Source organism: Antennarius striatus, chromosome 18, assembly GCF_040054535.1.
Source record: "Antennarius striatus isolate MH-2024 chromosome 18, ASM4005453v1, whole genome shotgun sequence".
NCBI classification, from domain to species: Eukaryota; Metazoa; Chordata; class Actinopteri; order Lophiiformes; family Antennariidae; genus Antennarius; species Antennarius striatus.
The window spans coordinates 3,283,451-3,304,682 of NC_090793.1; the positions used below are offsets into that span (position 1 = coordinate 3,283,451).

Below are 21,232 nucleotides of genomic sequence, written 5' to 3' on the forward strand. Positions count from 1 at the left end.
GGATATCTTATTTAACCTTGATGGAACTGTGGTGAGATAACCTGTACACAAATCAAAACTTGGAATGAGAGCAAAAACTAACTGCGGAGATTGTCTAACTTTCACAATATGGCATTTTTCTGCGTGCCCCATGAACTGAAGCAACGCAACTTTCTTAATAAACTCTAAAGAATCTGCTGTATTTAATATGTGTAAATACAAAGAATAGTGACGGGAAGTTGTGATTGTTTAATTTGGACTGCTCTGAATGAACAACCTTTTGTAAAAAAACCAAAAGGTTTAAGATTTAAGATTACACCAACCACTATCACAGAGGTGGAAGTGGTTGGTGTAATCTTAAATCGTAGCCAGGTTAGCTGTTTGGTGGGAGTATGATTGTGTTACGGTCAGTTCTTCAAATTATGAGTAATTTTAAGCACATATTTCCTGTGATAACTTTAAATAGACAAGCCTGTGGGTACCGGGAATTGCTACTGATGGTATCAGATTTTGAGCTGTTAGAGATAAAACAAACTTTTCCACTCTGTCACTAACGATGCCTGACTATTGCATTAAACGACTTCTTTAAATTTGTTAGGTAAATAAAAAAACAGAACAGTTTGCGTTCTTTGCAAATGCATGTCAGGCATGTATTAAAAGAAATATCCAGGAAGGTAGGTCTTGGTAACGACAGGTTTATCTGCAACTGAAGCTTCCTGATGGCTGAAGCCATGATGTCGCCATGGAAATGCATAATTTTATGCACACACACACATTTTTTTTTTGTTCTGCATGATTTGCTTTTTTCATTATCTTTGTGGGTTAATCACAGTAATAATGAGACACAACTCAGTTTTATGTCTTTGCACCTAAAAGCAATAATTTGACGAATCTTTAAAAAATAAATTATCTCCTAGAATTTTGATGCAACAGTATCGTTCGTAATTTGACTCTTGTCTATTTATCCAGATGTAATTCACAAAGTAATGGATCCTTTCCAACAAATATCATGAAAGTTTGCCAAGTAGTTCTTATGTAATTAAAATAAAGGTCAAATGCTCGCAAAAACATTTCCTTTTTTAAAAAATTATGAATCTGAGACAATGAAAAGCTGCGTTTAAAAATGCAACACAAAGAATAAGACTGCGACTGGAATTTTTTAACGTTCTCTTGCCAACCATAAAGCTTAGCGAACCAGTTAGCTAGCTTACAAAGTACGTAACATTAGGCTAAAATTGTTGATGATCATTGTTATGTAGATGGACTCCACAACCTCATCCACCCAAACCAGTTTATCATTACAAGCGGGGTTAAAACAATGAACACTTTCAGGAATTGTTCACACTTGGCAGGCATCCAATCAGGTTTAGATGTTGTTGTCTTGGCTGCATGTTTGTGTAAGCTGAGGTATACTCTCACCATTTACTTTATTAGGTACACCATGCTAGTAACGGGTTGGACCCCCTTCTGCCTTCAGAACTGCCTCAATTCTTCGTGGCATAGTTTCAACAAGGTGCTGGAAGCATTTCTCAGAGAGTTTGGTCCATATTGACATAATGACATCACACAGTTGACGCAGATTTGTCGGCTGCACATCCATGTTGCGAATCTCCCGTTCAACCAAATCCAAAAGATGCTCTATTGGATTGAGATCTGGTGACTGTGGAGGCCATTTGAGTACAGTGAACTCATTGTCATGTTCAAGAAACCAGTCTGAGATGATTCCAGCTTTATGACATGGCGCATTATCCTGCTGAAAGTAGCCATCAGAAGTTGTGGTCATAAAGGGATGGACATGGTCAGCAACAATACTCAAGGTAGGCTGTGGCGTTGCAACGATGCTCAATTGGTACCAAGGGGCCCAAAGAGTGCCAAGAAAATATTCCCCACACCATTACACCACCACCACCATCCTGAACCGTTGATACAAGGCAGGATGGATCCATGATTTCATGTTGTTGATGCCAAATTCTGACCCTACCATCCGAATGTAGCAGCAGAATCGAGACCCATCAGACCAGGCAACGTTTTTCCAATCTTCTATTGTCCAATTTCGATGAGCTTGTGCAAATTGTAGCCTCAGTTTCCTGTTCGTAGCTGAAAGGAGTGGCACCTGGCGGAGTCTTCTGCTGCTGTAGCCCATCTGCCTCAAAGTTCGACATACTGTGCGTTCAGAGATGCTCTTCTGCCCACCTTGGTTGTAACGGGTGGTTATTTGAGTCACTGTTGCCTTTCTATCAGCTCGAACCAGTCTGGCCATTCTCCTCTGACCTCTGGCATCAACAAGGCATTTCCGCCCACAGAACTGCCACTCACTGGATATTTCTTCTTTTTCGGACCATTCTCTGTAAACCCTAGAGATGGTTGTGCGTGAAAATCCCAGTAGATCAGCAGTTTCTGAAATACTCAGACCAGCCCTTCTGGCACCAACAACCATGCCACGTTCAAAGTCACTCAAATCACCTTTCTTCCCCATACTGATGCTTGGTTTGATCTGCAGGAGACTGTCTTGACCATGTCTAAATGCACTGAGTTGCCGCCATGTGATTGGCTGATTAGAAATTATGTGTTAAGGAGCAGTTGGACAGGTGTACCTAATAAAGTGGCCGGTGAGTGTATATATACTGTATATATAATATGCATATTTTAAATAGTGAATTATAGCAGCAGCTCATTGATGTCTTTAACATCCAGCTAATGGTCTCCAAATGTTTTAGAATCCAATGTTTCTGCTCTCTGTTAGCACTGTGGCATCGCTCTGATTAAACAGATTGAAGATCCCAGTGTGGTTTGGTGACTTCATTCCCTCTTTTAAACCACAGTCTTTGTGTGTCACAGATAAAATTATGAATCAACACATGGGTGGTCAGACACTCATGCAGACTGGTGACCGCAAACTAAAGCCTGAACAAATCCGACCTGTCATTTTTCTGTCTGGTTCGACCTCCCGCTGCAGCCGTCTGGTCGGCTCCGCAGCCGGAATCCAGGTCAGGTTTTCCTGTCTTTGCAGCCACAGGAGAGGATTCACAGCACTGGAAGTGTGCAGCCTGTTTAAGTATTTGAATTATGTCATTGACGTCAGCACAGTCATAAACCGCATTTCGGCCCATCCCGAAGGCCGGGGCCGTGCCAATGCAGCTCCACGGTGCATTGTGAGGGAGCTGTCAAACAGGCCCCGATGAGGTGTGTGTTTGTGTAGCTGCAGAAGCTTTTTTGTTTGGATTGTAGAGGAGATTAAATCCATAGTTGTAAACTTTTGAAGAGATGTTTGTAAGTGAGCACAAAGGGTGATGTGTGGTGTCAGTGTTGAACCTCCGGTCGCCCTAAAGGTCGCACAGAACGGCTATCAAAATATCCTGACACTCTTAATTTACACAATGGTTAAATGGGACATTTGTTTTTTTCTAAAAAGTTCGAAAAGTTTCATTTTTACGATATGGATGTTGAGAAAATAGGTTTTTATCTCAGATACAAATATGAAGACATCATATTCACCAACATGTGCACCACAATCTAAATCAAATGGACAATAAGATAATTAGGTATGTCTCAAAACAAGGAAGCAAATCTACTGACTTGAGGAAAATTACAGCAACGAAAAGCAGTTTAAAGTTCAGATTCAAGATAGATTTGCTGTATTTTTCTTACAGAGATCACAGATAAGCTACATACAAAAGTGTTTGTGCTGTTCTTTGTTCAGAGAGACTTTTCGTAGAAGTTGAGAGGCTTCACGTTCTGTATTTTCTTTGTTTCTTTAAGTCCAAACCTGTTTATTTTTCCTGTCATATCTGATGGATATACTGACGTGCGTTTGGTTTTTGACACGCAGCTGATTCATGACTCGGCTTCTGTCTCAGTTGTACATGTTGTCGCAAATTCAAGCAAAACCAGCGCCGGATATCTGCCTGTGGAGCATTTTTCCTCCTTCAGGAAGTGTTGAGGTGAAGAAGAAGAATGTGTGCGTACACTCATGGCTGTTTACTCTCTTAACTGGCGGAGATGACAAGTGTTTTTCATTGACCGTCCGTCAATGACTGGACCCATTGTTTCCTGACGAGACATTAATATGAATAAATAAGACTTTAAACTCATTAGTCAGTGCTTAAGTCAACTTCACAATGAAAGCGGGAAAGTCCGAACCTCGCCTCGACGCCAAGCTTGTAAAAAAGTTTATACACAAACTCTTGTTTGCTGTTTCCACCAGTGGAAAGTGACTAAAGCGGTCAAGATTTTTCAAGGAAGTAATGCTGTCGGATATTTTTTACGTGACATAAAAGATTTCTTTATTATGGATTTAGACACATTTAAACTAAGACATTAAATGGTATTGTACCTGGTATTGCATAACTTCAACTCACACCTCCACTTAGGCATAAAAGACCTTTTAAATTCAGTCAAACCTTATCTTACATCATCGCCGCGGCCCCCGTAACCCTGAATAAACCATTTAAGTCACTGATTTCATTGATACCAGCCTATAAATATGCCTGGAAAGGTTTTTTTTCAATAGGAGCCAGGCAAATGAAAAATTATTGCTATTACTCATGTTTATTTTTATTATGAGACACCATGTTTGTGACATGAGGAGACCTTGTGTGTGGAAATTTTAACATCAGGCCAAAAGAAAGTCAACGGTGTCATAATTATCATAAAGAATATTTCACTATAAACACAACATGAGCTCATACAGATGAGTCAGTGACGTTGTGGTATTTTCAGACACAATAGTGACACAGTTGTGTCAGTTCACAGTGACATTGAACACGTCACTAGTAATTCACCAGCTTTGGTGGAGATGACGGACAGCACATGCGTTGTAACTGGAGACGGACTGAAGGCCAATCAGGTGAGTTGAAATGAACGGTCGTCTCCTGGGAAGATACCAATCTTGTGTCCATCCTTGAATCAACGTGCCGGCCCAGCCCCCAAAAACCGTCCTCTATACAAAATAACCACAAAAATCATTTCATCAGTTTTTGAGTGTTTTTGGCAGCAAACCAACCAAACTGTACCGATCACAGGCTGTTTGCTGTCCTACCGATCAATAGATGGCCTAATAGATAAGGCAGTCCAGTCCTACACACCAAGCTATAGCCAGACGGTGAGGGTAACAGATTTTTTTTTGGTGGGGGGTGAGAGCACAGAGAAGGGCAGTGTGAGGTGGATGTGAGCGGAAGGTGTCTTGGGCAGGAATGGAGTTTGGAGAAGGAGGGTGGGGGGGTGCAGTTGATGGCTCTCACAGAGGCCGGTTTGTGGCCCTTTAGGGGAGAGTTGGAGGAAAAAGGGTGGGGAGAGGGGAGGGCAGATGGGGTCTGTCTGCACACTGAGGCCTGTTGTCCTTTCGGCAGCCTCCAGCATATGGCCGAATCATTAAGAAAAAAAAATAGACATCCACTATAAAAACAGGCTGGAAAAGTACCTCACACTGTCTGGGAGCAGGTTTTTCAAACTGGTGTCACGCCACCTTCCATGGGCGACATTATGAAACGTCCGTCAGCACATTTCACCGCCTGCTTTTATGATGAAACACATGTGCGTTTGATCGGTCTAACAACACGAGTCGTATTTGAGAAGCTGGACCCCAGATCCAGCAGAAATAGAACAATTATATTATGCTTGATCTTTACGCAGCTGGTTTGAAGCCGGACATAAAAGCCAGTAAACTTTTGTTCTACATTCAAGGGTTTTTGCAGCCATAGGATTACGGCCTGTGAATATGAACCGGCTGCCAGCTTCAAAATGACCTGAATCCTGTCCCGGTGGAAGGGGCCAGCAGCCGTTTGATGTTTCCTGTCTCCCTCCCCTTTTTTTAAACGACTAATGTCTTGTTATGCCCTCATTGGATGGAACCAGGGCAGGATGTGGTTGTACCTTCTTGGCAACTTCTCCCATCCCCGATGCCCAAAACGGCCGCATATTGCTTTCAACAGCTCGCCGCTTTGTGCACGCAGGTCCTTTGATTCCCGCTCTGAGTCACTGACTTCAACATGGCTCGGATGGCGGCGGTTCTTGTGAATAGTTTGGACCACGAAACTTGACGTCCAGCGGCACATTGTAGCCAAAGGTTCTTTGAATTCTTCAACCTGGGGTTGAAGTAAAGGAAAAATGGTCTGACTTGGGGAATGAGACTAGCGCTAACAGTCAGTCTCGTGTAATCGGAAGAGTCTGATTTTTTTTTTTAAACTGTCAGGCTTGAACGGAGTTCTGATCCTGAAGGCTGGCCGTCAGGTTGTCTTGATTTCTTTTAAGAGCGGGAAGTTTTTCTCAAAAGCACATTTTATTGTCTGACATCTCATTGAAGTCCTTCTAAACCGTCTGTGTGCAATCTCCCCGCTTTGAAGTGCTTTTGATCCAGTGTATTGACGTAGATTGGGAAGCCGTACACTGGCTGTCCTGTTGTGCTCAGCATATGGGGTAAATTTATTCCATGTGTGAAGCCCTATGAAGTTGAGATCAGTCTTTGTGGAGAGATCCAGATGTGTTCCGCGTCGACTCCCTCTGTGCAGAAATCTGTTGAATCAACATTAGTACATAAGCGTATGCGTTTCCTCCTATTATATCATCACCACTTGTTTCCTTGTGCAAATGACAGCCGTGACACTCCCCAGCAGTCACTCCAGCGTTCAGCGATTCCGTGCCGTGTTTTTGTGTGAATTCGGAGGGGGGTCAAAGAGGAAGTGCTTTGGTTTCTTTGGCACACATCGAGACCCTGGCCTGGCCTCCCCCCCTTGATTCAGGGAGTCAAAGTTTGCCTCTCGTGTTCCCTGTGCAAACAGAGTTTAGTGTTGGATGTGATTTTGCTTCTCAGAGAGGTTTAGAGAGAAGAGAAGCAGTTTGTGAAGCATGGCGGTGTGGTGTTGGTCAGCAGAGGACAGTCTTGAAGTGGTCGACATGGTTAGAGAGGAAGTCGCCGTGGAGGGGATGAGGTCGTGACAAAGGGTATCACATGAGTTCTTGTGAGTTTATCGTCTCACGTCCCTCGGCCACTTTTCTCTACTCTTTCGCTGAAATATATAATTTATCATTAAGTTGCATCAGTTTGGGTCAAAAACATCACAAAGGGAATAAATATGACAACCCAAAGGTGAAAGTCTCCTCGCCAAACGCCTCTTCTCAGACATGAGACTAGTGGGGGGGGGGCAGCAGGAGGCAGCCGACCGCCTAGTTTGCAAGCCACTCATTCAGCAGGGTAGCGCTGAGGTGGTGGGGGGTGGGCGGGAAAACTAGACAGATTGGGAGGGGGGGTTTGAAGAGTGCACGAGAGCGAAGGAAAGAGGGGGTACGGCTTGAAAGACTCCAGAGGGAGAGAGTCTGCAAACAGGAACTCCAGACTCAGTTTGTCTGAGTGTCCGACTTTTCCTAAACCCCTCTGAGGTGGTGGAGCGCCAAAAAAACCATGAAGGAGCTCTGCATACACACCTCCCCCTCTTCAGCCGCGCCTCCGGGATGTCCCGCAGGCCCTTCCTGCTTGAGATCAAGCCACCCCGGGACACTGGGACCTCCGTGCATGGTGCCGGGAGGCGCCGCGATGGACATGGAGCCACTCGGGCCTGATTATGTGTCCATGTGTCTGTTGGCAGATGAATCCTACCAAAAGCTCGCCATGGAGACGATGGAGGAGCTGGATTGGTGTCTGGATCAGCTGGAGACTATCCAGACCTACCGCTCTGTCAGCGACATGGCCTCCAACAAGGTAGGACAATTTATTCTGTGTAATACTCAATGTTTATGCACAAACCGGGCATCTAGGAGGCTGACAGGAAGTGGTTTCATCCGTACTCCCAATAAAGCTAGTTCAAAAAGACTTGAAGGACATTTATCTTTAAATATTTTGTTGATAATTGCCTGATGGGAATAACTGGTGGATCTCAGTTTCCCTTATTGCTGGCTTAAGATTGACTTTCTAAATGCGAAGTTTAAGAAGTGGAAACTAAAGATATCAGGTGGTTCTTTCAACTTACATAAGAACCTTTTCATCACGATCTGTCACATCGTCTATTTTAGCTTTTAGAAGCAGTTTCACGCCTCCAATCCAGTCAGCAGACGCGTTTGTCACCTGGTACAGCCGTTCTTTGTTGCAGCCGCTTGTTAATTTGCACAGCGTACGTCAAATGTAAATTAATTTCTGCCACATTGACGCACTTTGCAAAACTAACAGCAATCCTGCGGTCGCCCTGCGAGCTCTGACTGTCTTAAGGGATGTCAACAAAATGAGTGATCTGTGCAGACAATATGCAGCGCATAGCGTGGATATCTATCTATTAAGTTGGACGCATTGTGAGAGTGTGTTTCCAAGCCAGAGGAGATGGAAGCTGCTGAAGCAGGACGTAGAGCAGTGCTTCAATTTGTATGAATTTATATATTATGCATGTGTGTACTGCAAGTATTTATTACATTCACCTCCTAACTTTAATGTATTATGACATTTTCTAATAGTAAATTGTACTTTTGTCTTGATGTGAGGGTTTCACCAAAAATATCCAGACTTCCATCCTCAGAGAACGAATTGCTAGCCTCGCGAAACAGATGGGCGAATTATTATCGATCGGCACGGAAAAAGATCCGTCTTCAATGCGGGTTTGAGTCTGGTTTCAGTTTTGGAGTCTGAAAAACACGTGCGGTACTTGAAGGCAACACAGAACAGCTATTTAAGAGTAATTACTTCCCTTTTGTGTCGATGCACATCAACGTTTCTCGTGCGTACTTTGTGCAGAGCTCACCAAATCACTACACAGTCCACAATGTCACTTTATCCCCCCCCCCCCCCCCCCAACCACCACCACCACCACCCCCCACACACACACACCCGGTGCAGACTGTATGGCGGCGTCAGACTCTAAACACCCAGGGTGGTGTTGTTGATTTCCGCCTGTATTCTGTCTGGTCTGAGGGAGGATTGGGACGAGGATGGGTGTTGTCAGACCGTGACAGGTGACTGAGACCATGACACCAGTTTCCTGTCTCTTTATTTCCTGTGCCCCCCCCCCCCCCCCCCCCCGACTGCCCTTTCTCCCCTGCTGCCTGTTGAGCAGACGACAATAGAAGCGTTTCTACGAAGCAGCCGGTATTTTGCAGACAACCACGTCACTGGGGCTGTCAAGACAATGAGCTCGACACCCCCCCCCCAGGCGTGCAGCAGCTATGCTGTTCAGACAGACAGGCAGGCCGGTGACATTGCCCCCCCACTCAGCATTGTTTCAAACAGCTTCCTGACGTCAGAGTTTGCAGTGAACACTATAGATTTTTGCGCACCTGCAAACGGATGGATGCTAAATATTGGCATCAAAGAGCAGCTCCAGACGCCCCCCCCCCCCTAATATTTATGAGGCAACGCTCGATGAAGAGCCCACTTCTTTTCGGAAGCGAAGAGGATGTAACTGAACCCGCCATCAAACCTCCGCTCTGGGTAACCGAGGGCGCAGGTGTATCCGGGGGGTGGGGGGCCACGGGACCACACACCCTGCTGACCGCCGGCCTGGTCGCGGCGACCTCAGAGCGGGGAAGCCGGCTCCCTGCCCCCCCTCACTATCATTAGCCTCGCCACACGTCCACGCCGATGCTCGGTGACGACCTTGGACAAACACCGACTCCATCTGAATCCAGTTAAAGGGGCGTAGCGCTCGGGCTCTGCGGGCTAACGCGCTAGCGAGCCCCCCCGAGTCGAGTAGGAAAGTCTAACTCACGTGTGGTCACTTCAATTTTTTTTTTTTGAAACGCCAGTGTCTTCAGAAAAAAGGGGTGGGGGGGTGGGGTGACAGAATTCTTGAAGCAGATGTAGCGGCAGCAGGGGTAATGGACATTAAATTATAGCGTTGTGATTCCGTTTTACCCAAAAGGGCGGCGAGGAGACGGAGGCCAAGCTGCAGCGGTGATTATGGTCCTTAATTGTAATTAAATGTTTTACCTCGGCTGTTATCGTGGAAACTATGCCTGAAGGAGGAAGGAAATATGAAACCTGCTATTACCATAACCCAGTTTTTACATCGTTCTGTTCAACACCTTCAAGAAAACGTGTCTTTTTTAAAGTTACTCAACCATAAAAATACAAAAAGAACCTCTGCAAACAAGCCCCCACCCGGGTCACGGTTAGCATTGTGTCACTCAGGACTGCGTCGGATTGCACAGCTGAGGTATCGCAATCCGAGGTTGAGCCGATCCGGGACAGTCTAGTTTCTGTTTCTGCTCCGTGTTCAGGTCAAAGTTTACTCTAAAAACATGTCTGAACGCTTGTTTTCTTCCCCCCACCCCCCACCCCCAACATAAGTCAACACTTGCCCAGCTTTAGCAGCTCAGGTATTTTAGCTCTTTTAGCCTGAAGCCACGCTACGATAGGAAGCGGGTCGTTTACCAGTAAGTGACCTCAGCGAATCGCTCGGATCAGTAAGAAGTGGGAAGTGGGCGGAGTCTCCGGCACCGGGAGGGAGGAGCTTCCCACCTCATGTCAGACTGGGAGGCCAGTCAAGTCAACTTTTTGCTTTATCTGCACAAGTTTCCTGCCCGACTCCACTTGAGAAAAAGAGAATAAAGAGAGGAAGCAGCGCCGAGCGGAGCGACTCCTCGCGTGACTTTACAGCGTTTCTCTCAGGCTGCGTCGGGTTTTTTGTTGTCGCTGAGTGACGATGGGACTATGCCGTCCTGAAAAGCAGGAGGAAAACTTTGGGATGCTGACAAACTGGGAAAAGGTAGATGTGTTTGAATTATTCTGTGAGAGAATCAGTGATAGAGTTTATTAAACTTCAACTTTATTAGTTCCCTAGGGGCAATTGAAAGCATAATAGAACAAGATTAGTGTAAAAGTGCAAACGTACAATGTAAACATAAACAATAAGCATAAATAATAAATTAAATAATAACAAATATATAAATAAATATGCAATGTTAAATAATCCATAACCTAGTGACTTTAGACAGAAGTGTGCCTTAAAAAACGTTTATTTTTGTTCGGTTTCTGATAATATTTATTACTTATTTCCTGTTGCTTTGTGATTCCGATGAGAACTTTTTTTTGGAATATTCAACATTCATAAGGAATCAATTCATCAGAATCAGAATTTTTTTTCCTTTTTTATGAGGAAAGTAACTTCCTAGGTTGCCTAAAGCCTGGGTTCGCTGTGAGTGTGTGAACTCTTCGCTAACGTCAAAGGATGCATGACTTAAGCATGCGTGAAGCAATCCCCTCCGCCTCCCACCTCCACCTCCCCGTTTGCTGTGTGTGAACTGCACGACCCCGGCTGACTGACATGAGGCTCCACGCCTGATTGGTCGAGAGGTCACACGAAGCCACGCTGTTTCACCACGCTCAAAAAAATGAATCGATCGCCGGCTCCCTGAGCGTAACGCAGACATCTGATTCAGAGCTCCAATTTTTTTTTTTTTTGTCCTCGCGACCTCTCGTTAAATTTTTATGCACAGCCTCTGGCAGAGTCTGGGGGTTTTTTTGAAGCGGCGTTCAAGTTTCAGAGTCAAGTAGATGTTAGTCGTCTGAGTTCTAAGAAGACTAACCAATAGAAAATGCCGATCGGGCTGCAGGAAAACAGTCGTGCGTCTCGTTCACCGACAGGATGTTGGTTTCACCGATTCACTTTGATCTGGAGCATCTCTGCTGCAGAGCATCAGATACTGGGTGTGTGTGTGTGTGTGTGTGTGTGTGTGTGATGCAGTGTGTTTAAAGTGGGGACCACCGTGAGAATGAAGGAAAGGGGAGACATGTGACTCTGTTGCCATGGCGTTCAGATTGTGGTCCCATTGGTCGGACAGTGGTGGGCGGCGGCCTGGAGCCTCTCTTCTCTTTGTCTTCCGTCAGAAAGCTGCTGCAGCGAGAGCGGAAACACGTCGCTGATCGGGTTCACGTTAAAGTGAACTGTAGTGATCGCATGCTCAATGCCCCCCCCCCACTCCATATGCATAAACATCCCCCCACCCCAAATCTGGTTAATTAATACCCAGCCCCTCCTGACCCGTCTGATAACCGCTGTGGCGCTTTGAAGCCTTCCATTGCGCAGTGTGCATCAGATCTGTTCTGCATTACTGAGTTGGGGGGGGGGGGCAATAGGCAAAAAGAGAGAGAATGAGGCGGGGGGGGGGTCTCCAAACTCCCGTTTTCTGCAGTGGTTCCGTGTTCAGTGAGGGTGGGAGGCGAAGAGAGAGCGACTCACTCAGCCAGTCTGGCCCCCCCCTCTCCATCTTTCTCCAGCCATCTCACTGCCTCCCATCTACTCATTGCCTTGCGCAGTCTGGGCTGGAGAAGGTCGGACGAACCCCCCCACCCCACCACCATCCCATAAGTCACTGGGAACAATCGGACAGCGACGGACGGAAGCAGAAGAAAGCAAAAGGAAACATCGATTCCATCAAAGGGGAATTCCATCAGTCCCCCCCCCCCCCCCAGCGATCCGGGGGAAAATCCAGGGCGACGCCATGAGGAGACGCGTTCAGACGGGGATGTAGGGGGGCCCCCCCCCTCTGGAGGGTCCAACTGGGGCGTTTTATTGGATGTTTTTTTAGTCGCCCTTTGGATTGTGGGGGAATTGGAGCTCCATGTCGTCGTGCTGAGATCAGCTTTTTTTGGGGAGGGGGGTCCACTCAGAGAGGAGCACACGCCGCTTCTGCTGGGGGGGGACTCAGCACAGCTCAGCACCATGCCTGAGGCCAACTACCTGTTCTCCGTGTCCTGGGGGTACATCAAGGTGTGTCCCTGGGGGAGAGCTGGAATAGACGTGTGTGTGTGTGTGTGTGTGTGTGTGTGTGTGTGTGTGTGTGTGTGTGTGTGTGTGTGTGTGTGTTTATGCATATAACATTTATAATGTCGTGTTCATCATGATTTTGTGACACATTTGAATGCATTCCGTCGTTTTGTCGTGACTCCGTCGCGCCGTTCCCGTTCCAGCGCTGGCGGGGGGGGGGGGGGTGGTGGTGGTGCATGTTTTTCCTCGGTAGAAGTCAGCTTAAAAATTAGAACACTGTTTTGTAATTTATGGGCCGTTTGTTGAAATACGAGGCAGGTTGGTGTTGTCGTGGTTACAGATGTCGAAGTGAAAAATAAAAATAAAAAAAACACCAAAAATAATTATTAGACCATATCCTCAAGGGAAATATCCCAGTGGAGAACAACAGGAAATATCCATCATCAATAGTAAAAATTATGGGATGGAGTTTCTCATGTTCTCATGTGTGTTTTTGTGTGTTTGTGTTTGTAGTTCAAGAGGATGCTGAACCGGGAGCTGAATCACCTGTCTGAGATGAGTCGCTCTGGCAACCAAGTGTCGGAATACATCTCCAACACCTTCTTGGGTGAGCACTGCAGCACACACACACACACACACACACACACACACACACACACACACACACACACACATACACACACACAGAGGCATGCATTACACCATCGTGTCCATATGTGACCGAGGTTGTGAGGTTACTCAAGCATGTGTTAAGTGCTGGAGAAACTCGGCTCCGCTGCTCTTAAACCAGTTTGATCTGGTCTAGGGGGAAAGACAGAGAGCCCCCCCCCTCATAACTGTAAGGGGGAAGGATGGTGGGACGTGGATCAGGGGGCGGAATGGGGGAACGCTGTGTTTGTCCGTAGCTCAGCAGCGTTCAAGCAGACGGCAAACAGCAGCTTTGCCTCGCAGGTTTTCTATCAGTATACATCCAGCACATCAGGGCACACACACACACACACACACACACACACACACACACACACACACACACACACACCTCTGTCTTCTCACCTCAGAGAAGCAATATCTAAAAGGGAAGTGAGGTAACCGGTGCTCCATGAGGACACGGCGCCTAACAATAGAAGCGCTGCAGGCTCGTCTCTGAAGGTGTTTTTGTCGTCTGCGTTGCAGCGAACGCCTCGTGAGATGGCTCTTCATCGCTGCGGCGCGGGTTTAGAACGCATACGCATCCATGTACTATGTTGACATGTGATCCAGCCGGTGGCCCCGCCCCCTAAATGTCGTGCTTAAGCGTGAATTTCCATGAATCCGTGGATTGTTGCTGCAACACGGCGGCGATTCTCTGAATACCAGGACTACCTGCAAGGTTTCATAACGTCTCATTAACGCCGGTTGACCTTTTCTCCTTTAACTGTGTCACTCTTCTATTTATTAATTTTTTTTAAAACGTATGATCCTTTCTCACCGTTTAGTCAAATGTATTTTGCTCGTGTGTCTTTTTGGCGAGAGAGGTCAACTTGTCCGTGCTGTTTTGATTCCAGACAAGCAGAATGAGTTGGAGCTTCCGTGTCCAGTTCCAAAGTCCAGGGAGAGGAAGAGGAGGCAGGGCCAGCAGCAGCAGCATCATCATCATCATCAGCAGCAGCAGGGGGTGATGCTGACGCAGATCAGCGGCGTGAGGAAGGTCAGCCACACCCCCGGCATCTCCGGAAGCTCCAGCAGTCGATTCGGAGTCAAGACGGATCAGGAGGAGCTGCTGTCGAAGGTAACGGGACGGATTTCATACATTTTATACAAGTAAAACAGATTCCGTGATTGGCTGAGATGCTGATGGTGGATTTTTCTGCTCTGGAAGGACCTGGAGGACATCAACAAATGGGGGCTGAACATCTTCAGAGTGGCTGAACACTCCCACAACCGACCTCTCACATGCGTCATGTACACCATCTTTCAGGTCAGTTCCTCTTCCTCTTCCTCATCTTTACCCCCCCCCGTTCACGTCAGATTAGCGTTCACACCTGCACAGATGGCAGGATGCACAGCGTGTCCCGTCGCTATAGAAACATCTGCTGGAGGGGACATTAGCAGCCAGAATTGATTGGTAGCTGGAGAACAAATCCCCGCAAGGAGAACAAATCGCATCGATTTCTAGCTTTTACCCGTCGGATTTATTCACAATCGATTGAATGACGTTTCCAAATGGATTTTTTTTTTTTTTATTATTGATTTTTTTTTCGGGTGACTCGCTGAGATTCGCTGGTTAAAGGCGTCTCTTTTTCTCTCTCACGCAGGAGCGAGACTTGATGAGGACGTTCAAGATTCCAGCCGACACCTTCGTGACGTTCATGCTGACCCTGGAGGGTCACTATCACTCCAACGTGGCCTATCACAACAGCCTGCACGCCGCCGACGTGGCCCAGTCCACGCACATCCTCCTGTCCACGCCCGCACTGGACGTAAGTCGGAACTCCTTCAGAACGCCAGAGCGGTCTCACCTCGTACGGTTCGTTTCATACTCATCCTCTTCAATCACAGGCGGTCTTCACCGATCTGGAGATCCTGGCAGCCATTTTTGCCGCCGCCATCCACGACGTGGATCACCCAGGAGTGTCCAACCAGTTCCTCATCAACACCAGTAAGTCGTCTTCACCAGACCGTCTCTCTTTCTCTCTTTCTTTCGTGACGCGTCTTTCGTTGGAACTAAAAATACCTGATTGGTCGTTTCCTCTCCCGTAGACTCCGAGTTGGCTCTGATGTACAATGACGAGTCGGTTTTGGAGAACCACCATCTGGCCGTGGGCTTCAAGCTGTTGCAGGAAGAAAACTGCGACATCTTCCAAAACCTCACCAAGAAGCAGAGGCAGACGCTCAGGCGGATGGTCATCGACATGGTGAGGGCAAACCTCCGATGACGCCGCGTAGAATCGTTCCGCCGCTCTCCTCCCGACTCAACGTCATCCTTCACGATTTCTTTTTCCCCCCCAGGTTTTAGCGACGGATATGTCTAAACACATGAGCCTGCTCGCCGACCTGAAGACCATGGTGGAAACCAAGAAGGTGACCAGTTCTGGAGTCTTGTTGTTGGACAACTACACCGACAGGATGCAGGTAAGGATCCACTTTTCTCCCTGTGTTTGTTTCGTGTGAATTACCAAGAGTTTTGAACCTGGCGGCTTATACAAAAGTGCGGCTATTCTGTGGATTTTCGTTCCACCGCTAGGGGGCACTCTAACCGGAATTGCCATCAAAATAGATGAAAAATCAATGCAAAGAAGGATAGCCTACGCTACTTTTTCTTTAGCAGATAGAACACACACAACAAATTACTAACTTGTAATTATTTTCAAATCCTCGCCGCTTCATCACGGAAACAACACGAAGAAGTTTATAAGCTACGACTTGTAGCCCTTGTATATCTTTTTTTTTTTTTTTTTTTTTAAATCGATATTTACAGGTGCGCTCTATAATCCTGAAAATACGGTAGATCCAAGATGCTGATTTTGTTCTGTCTTCAGGTTTTGCGGAACATGGTTCACTGCGCCGACCTGAGCAACCCGACCAAACCTCTGGATCTGTACCGCCAGTGGACAGACAGGATCATGGACGAGTTCTTCCACCAGGGGGACCGAGAGCGGGAGCGGGGGATGGAGATCAGCCCCATGTGCGACAAACACACGGCGTCGGTGGAGAGGACACAGGTAAACCGATCGGAAACCATGTCCGGCTTTCGGAATCACGAACGTTAACGTTGAGAAACATTTTTCCTGACGTTCCGGTTTGGGGGTTTTTTTTTCCCTTCCAGGTGGGGTTCATCGATTACATCGTCCACCCGCTGTGGGAGACCTGGGCCGACCTGGTGCACCCCGACGCCCAGGACATCCTGGACACGCTGGAGGACAACAGGAACTGGTACCAGAGCATGATCCCACAGAGCCCCTCCCCTCCCTTCTACGCCAGCGACGCGGAAGGCAGCCCGAGCGGCGAGGCGGGGGCTGGGCCCGCGGCCAACAAGTTTCACTTCGAACTGACGATGGAGGAGCAAGACGGGGATTCGGAGAGCGGGAATACGGTGCCGCACGACCCAAATCCGCCTTCCGATCTCGATGGGGAGGAAACGGCGACGCGTGACGCTGAAACATAGCTGACCGGTTGATTTACCCCCCAAAAGGGAAAAAAAAATGGCTGATTTCTTTTTATTGCAGTAGAGAAAATCCTGCAATCGTTCCTGTTTGGAGCTTCCTGGCAAAAAGGGGCCGGACTGAATGTGAGGTACCCCCTGCGAATGAGGCTGGGAAACCCCTGTGACAGTTTTGTTTTTGAGCCCCCCTGGAATGGAGCAGGAAGGAGCGTAGCATCCCGGGACGACTTCGGCCCGCCAGACGCAGGTCTGGACCAATCACAGACGAGGAAAGACAAGAGGACGATTTGCGTCCTCAGGGATCGGGGAAAAAGTGACACAAACGGACAAAACTTTGCACTTCAGGACTTTTTTTTTTTTTTTAATGTTCGTTTCGATTCTTCGTACGAGGATCCGAATCGGTCGTCAGCTTGTAAATATCCAAACATAACTAAAAGTCAGCGAGTTCTTTGTAATGGTCGTTTTTACTAACACTTGTCTAAAAGGAGTTGTGTGCCTTTTTTTTTTTTTTACAAACGGTGTCTTTTTTTAAGTGTTTTTATTTATATATATACAAAAATATATATATATATATATATATAATAATTTGAAGCTGTAAAATGTGTCGCGTTTTGTACGGGGGAAAAAAAAGGACACGTTTGTCTCACACAGTCTTCCTCATGTTCTGGCAATAGCATAAGCTCGTTCTCTATGGATGTATTTCTACAATCGATCGACTTCCCAGCACAATTTGCACTTTGTCACGAGGACGAAGAGTGAGGAAGGCGTCGCGACGTACAGAAGAGATGTTCTTTTTATCTTTATTTCAGTAACTCTTTTCGTAATTACCAATGGATGGAATTCCCTGAAAGTGTAAAAAAAACTCCAAAGAAACTTTTATAAAAGCACTTTGAAGGCATTTTAAACGAAACCAACCAACCAGAAGCCAGAATGATCTGTCGCATCTTCCTAAAATCGGATTGAAATTTTTTAATCAACCAAAATCGTGAAGGTTTGACGTTCACCTCAATGTTTGTCCTCCTCTTTCTGTACTTCCTCCTGGGTTTTCCCCTTTTTTTAATTACAACAATCAACCCGTTGTGGTTGACAACATCCAATCCTCCTGGACACGCCTCAGACGTGACTCGCCCTGACCTCTGAGCAAGTGTGTGTGTGTGTGTGTGTGTGTGTGCGCGCGCGCATCTGAAACCGATACCCGTTAGCTGTGTGTAGATTTCATTCCAGCACTTTGAACACGTCGACATTTCTGCAACTGGTTGCCGATCTGTCCCAACACTACCTTCACGGTACGGCGTCGTGACCTTGAGTCGGTCGTGACGCCACCTCTCCAGAGTTTGTGTGAGTGTGAGTGGTCACAGAATTGCACAGTTTTGTCGCACCCAGCCGTGCGGCGCTGTTTGTAACAGTGTATTTATTATCTTATTCTTGTACATGATGATATTGATTGTTAATATTCCCTGTATTCTTATTTATACACACAACTACACGTCAGATCAGTTTGACTGAACTTGTGTGACGGTTCCGATTTATCGTATTCAAGCTGTTTCGCTAAACGACTGTAACAGGAAGCCGTTTGAGGTTTGAGACGCGTAGCGTTGGTTACTGGTGGAATAAGAAGGCTATATAATTTCAGTATATCGTGTACGGTGACGGGTCATTGTACAGCTAGAGGAATATTTCCTCAAATATATAACAATTGGTTCAAATATATTTTTTCAGTGTTTTCCTCACGATATACAGTAAAAAAAAAAAAAAAAGTTGTGTACATTGTGATCAGCAAATGTTTTCTATCAGATTAATAAAACGGGCATGTACAACAGAATTGTCTGATTTTGTTGGTAAATGTAAAGAAACTTTTTAAACGTCGTCGAATCAGAAAATAAGTTCATGGATGTATCAGAACAAAATCATTCGATGTTAGTTTTTTTTTTATTTGTCCGCAGAAGAAATGGGTGTGTTGGTGAGGTTTTTTTTTACAAGATATGTGTGTCAACTAATGAGATCATCTTTTGTGGAAGAGTTCCACCCAACGCATCACAAATACTAGAGTGTCTTTACTCTGGAGTGACTCACGTCTCATCACGTGATTCCCTGACCCAGGAAACAACAGCCAGCGTTAGTCATGAGTTCATCATCGGTTTTGCAACAAGTTATAATTTTCCACCATTTACAGATGAATTAATTTATTATTTTTGCTATATATCAGTTCCCCCTTCCTAATAGATCAGTCGCATTCATTATGACTTATCATAGTGGTGGAAAATGTTGACTTGTTCTTGGTTTGGAATTTTTATTTTCAGTCTTTTATTTTCTCGTTGGGGACACTAAAATATTTCTAAAGTGAAACAAAATTTTTTAAAAACCGACTTTGTAACAGGATGCATTCTGAGTCATTTTGATGACAAAGACAGAAGTGGTGACATCAATTCCTCCATTACACCAAATTTTGAACAGTTATCTTCAATAAAAACACAAAAATGCCAATTCCACTGATCAAAATTCCTGAGGAGACCACATATCCACAAAATTGTAAGCTGCAAATAGAATGTGATTTTCTTCAAGTCACAAAAACCCGGTGGAAATACCGCCAACAGTGACGCCGAGGCAGAAATGTAAACGGGACGGGCAGCGATAGGGATGCTATTTGCGCTCGCTCTCCCATGGCCTCGAGCACCTCGACCCAAAGCGATAAGCATCTGGACTACGTGAAAAACTGGATGGCACACATGAAGCCGCGAGATGACATCAATAGATTTCACTCACACACACAAAAAAAAAAAAAAAAACGAAAAGATACGATAAACAAAAAAATGTTTGAAAATAGACTAAAGTTTCTGCAGGTTGATTTACGGTTCATACCTGTTTGTTTTTTTTCCTTTAAATCCACTAAATCTGGATCCAAATCTTCCTCTAAATTCAACAAAATTTGAATTCTTTCTGGTAAACGAGGGCACAGACGAGGACCTGTGTTTTCAGTAATGGTGGTCCTAGTTGCCATGGCGACTGGCGGTGAGTTTGTTTGAAAATCTTAACACGAGTCTTGCGGTCCGTTGGTGACTGACGTCAACCTGGGGGAAGGCAGGCCGCCCCGGCGTTGGCGGCGGCAGCAGCGGCTTTCGGGCCGGAGGCTCCCGGTGGATCCGGTCGACATCCAGGCAGCCTCTCCTCTCCACTCGACTCACACAAGCCCACGACCGAGGAAGGAGAGGAAGACAACCACTTCCAGCAAAACAAACCGGCTCCCTCCATATCCACTTTATACAAACAAATCCCTTCCTGGAGTTTCTCTGTGTTTGTTTTCAGTCGGGTCGACTGTGAGGACTGGAATCAACAAACCAGTCAGCGAAGGCATCGCACTTCAATGTTTCCAGGAGAACTTGTGGATGGAGGAGATCATCTTAAAGTGACTGAGACAGACGGAAAAGAGGGGAAGTGTGTAGAATAAAAGACGCTTCTGCTTCCTTCAAACAGAATGAGGGATCTGGAAAGGATCGGATGAGGCCCTATTTGGCTCCGGCCAGCCTGAGACTCAAATGTAGGATTGAAACAATAACAGGATGTGTCCTTCACATGAAATGTCACAAATCATCTAGTTATCAAACGCGTCAGGCAGTCGTCACACACATGCTGGAGATTCTCCTTAGCTTGCAGTTCACTCAGACGTCATTGGATCCGCGTTGGACGTGTGTGGTGGCGATTATCTAATCCACAGACTCGATTCCGTGACTGTTCCATGAGAATCAATCGGAATTCATCAGAACTGTTCCTCTGAAGAGAAGAACGAGTAGAAATTATGATGTGTGTGATTTAAAAAAAAAAAAAAAAGGCCTGTAAAGCAGACAGCATGTGGGTGTCACATTTTTCACGCTGCGTTTAAGGACCTGGCACCAGGCTGACATGTGTGCTGGTTCCTCCGGAGTGAAGCAGGAAGCACATGAGTCCTGTCATCTCTGATTGCCAGAGAAGGAAATAACCCCCCCCCCCCCGGGATTGATCATAAAGCAGCAAATATATGCACACGCATTGTCGTGCACAGGCTGATAATTGTGTGACATAACATGAACAGATGTGAGGTTATCGATCAGACTTAGACACGCTAATTTCTTCTTCTTTTTTTTTACCACTGCAACTGACTCATCGCTCTTTCTCTGACATGTTCTCTCCTCTTGATCTTATCAGGATTTACTTTCAGTACATCTGCCCTTCTCGTGATTTTAGCGGATCAATACTTGTCCTCATCTGACACATAGACGGAGGACAGCAGGGGAAATGCAAGAGATGGAGGTGGAGAGGTTAGTACGGCAATTCCAGTCACATTGGTTTTATATCTATAATGCAAAGTCACAAGGGAGGTAACTGGAATGTCACAGATAACATAATCAACTGTGATGAGAAAGAACCTGCCTTTACCAGGCATAAACCTCGGAGT

At 46.1% G+C, this 21,232-nt stretch overlaps 1 protein-coding gene across 1 annotated transcript in view; it reads left to right on the forward strand.

Moving 5' to 3' along the window:
* LOC137611865 (3',5'-cyclic-AMP phosphodiesterase 4B-like) overlaps positions 1–18,646 on the forward strand; it is a 35,675-nt gene extending 17,029 nt beyond the window's left edge. The window contains exons 8-17 of the mRNA XM_068340003.1: positions 7,560–7,672; positions 13,176–13,269; positions 14,207–14,430; positions 14,521–14,619; positions 14,957–15,121; positions 15,201–15,300; positions 15,402–15,556; positions 15,651–15,773; positions 16,181–16,363; positions 16,468–18,646. Of these exons, the coding sequence (XP_068196104.1) occupies positions 7,560–7,672; positions 13,176–13,269; positions 14,207–14,430; positions 14,521–14,619; positions 14,957–15,121; positions 15,201–15,300; positions 15,402–15,556; positions 15,651–15,773; positions 16,181–16,363; positions 16,468–16,806 (1,595 nt within the window). The 3' untranslated portion in view covers positions 16,807–18,646. The remainder of the gene's footprint in view (positions 1–7,559; positions 7,673–13,175; positions 13,270–14,206; positions 14,431–14,520; positions 14,620–14,956; positions 15,122–15,200; positions 15,301–15,401; positions 15,557–15,650; positions 15,774–16,180; positions 16,364–16,467) is intronic.
* Positions 18,647–21,232: the final 2,586 nt, after the last annotated feature.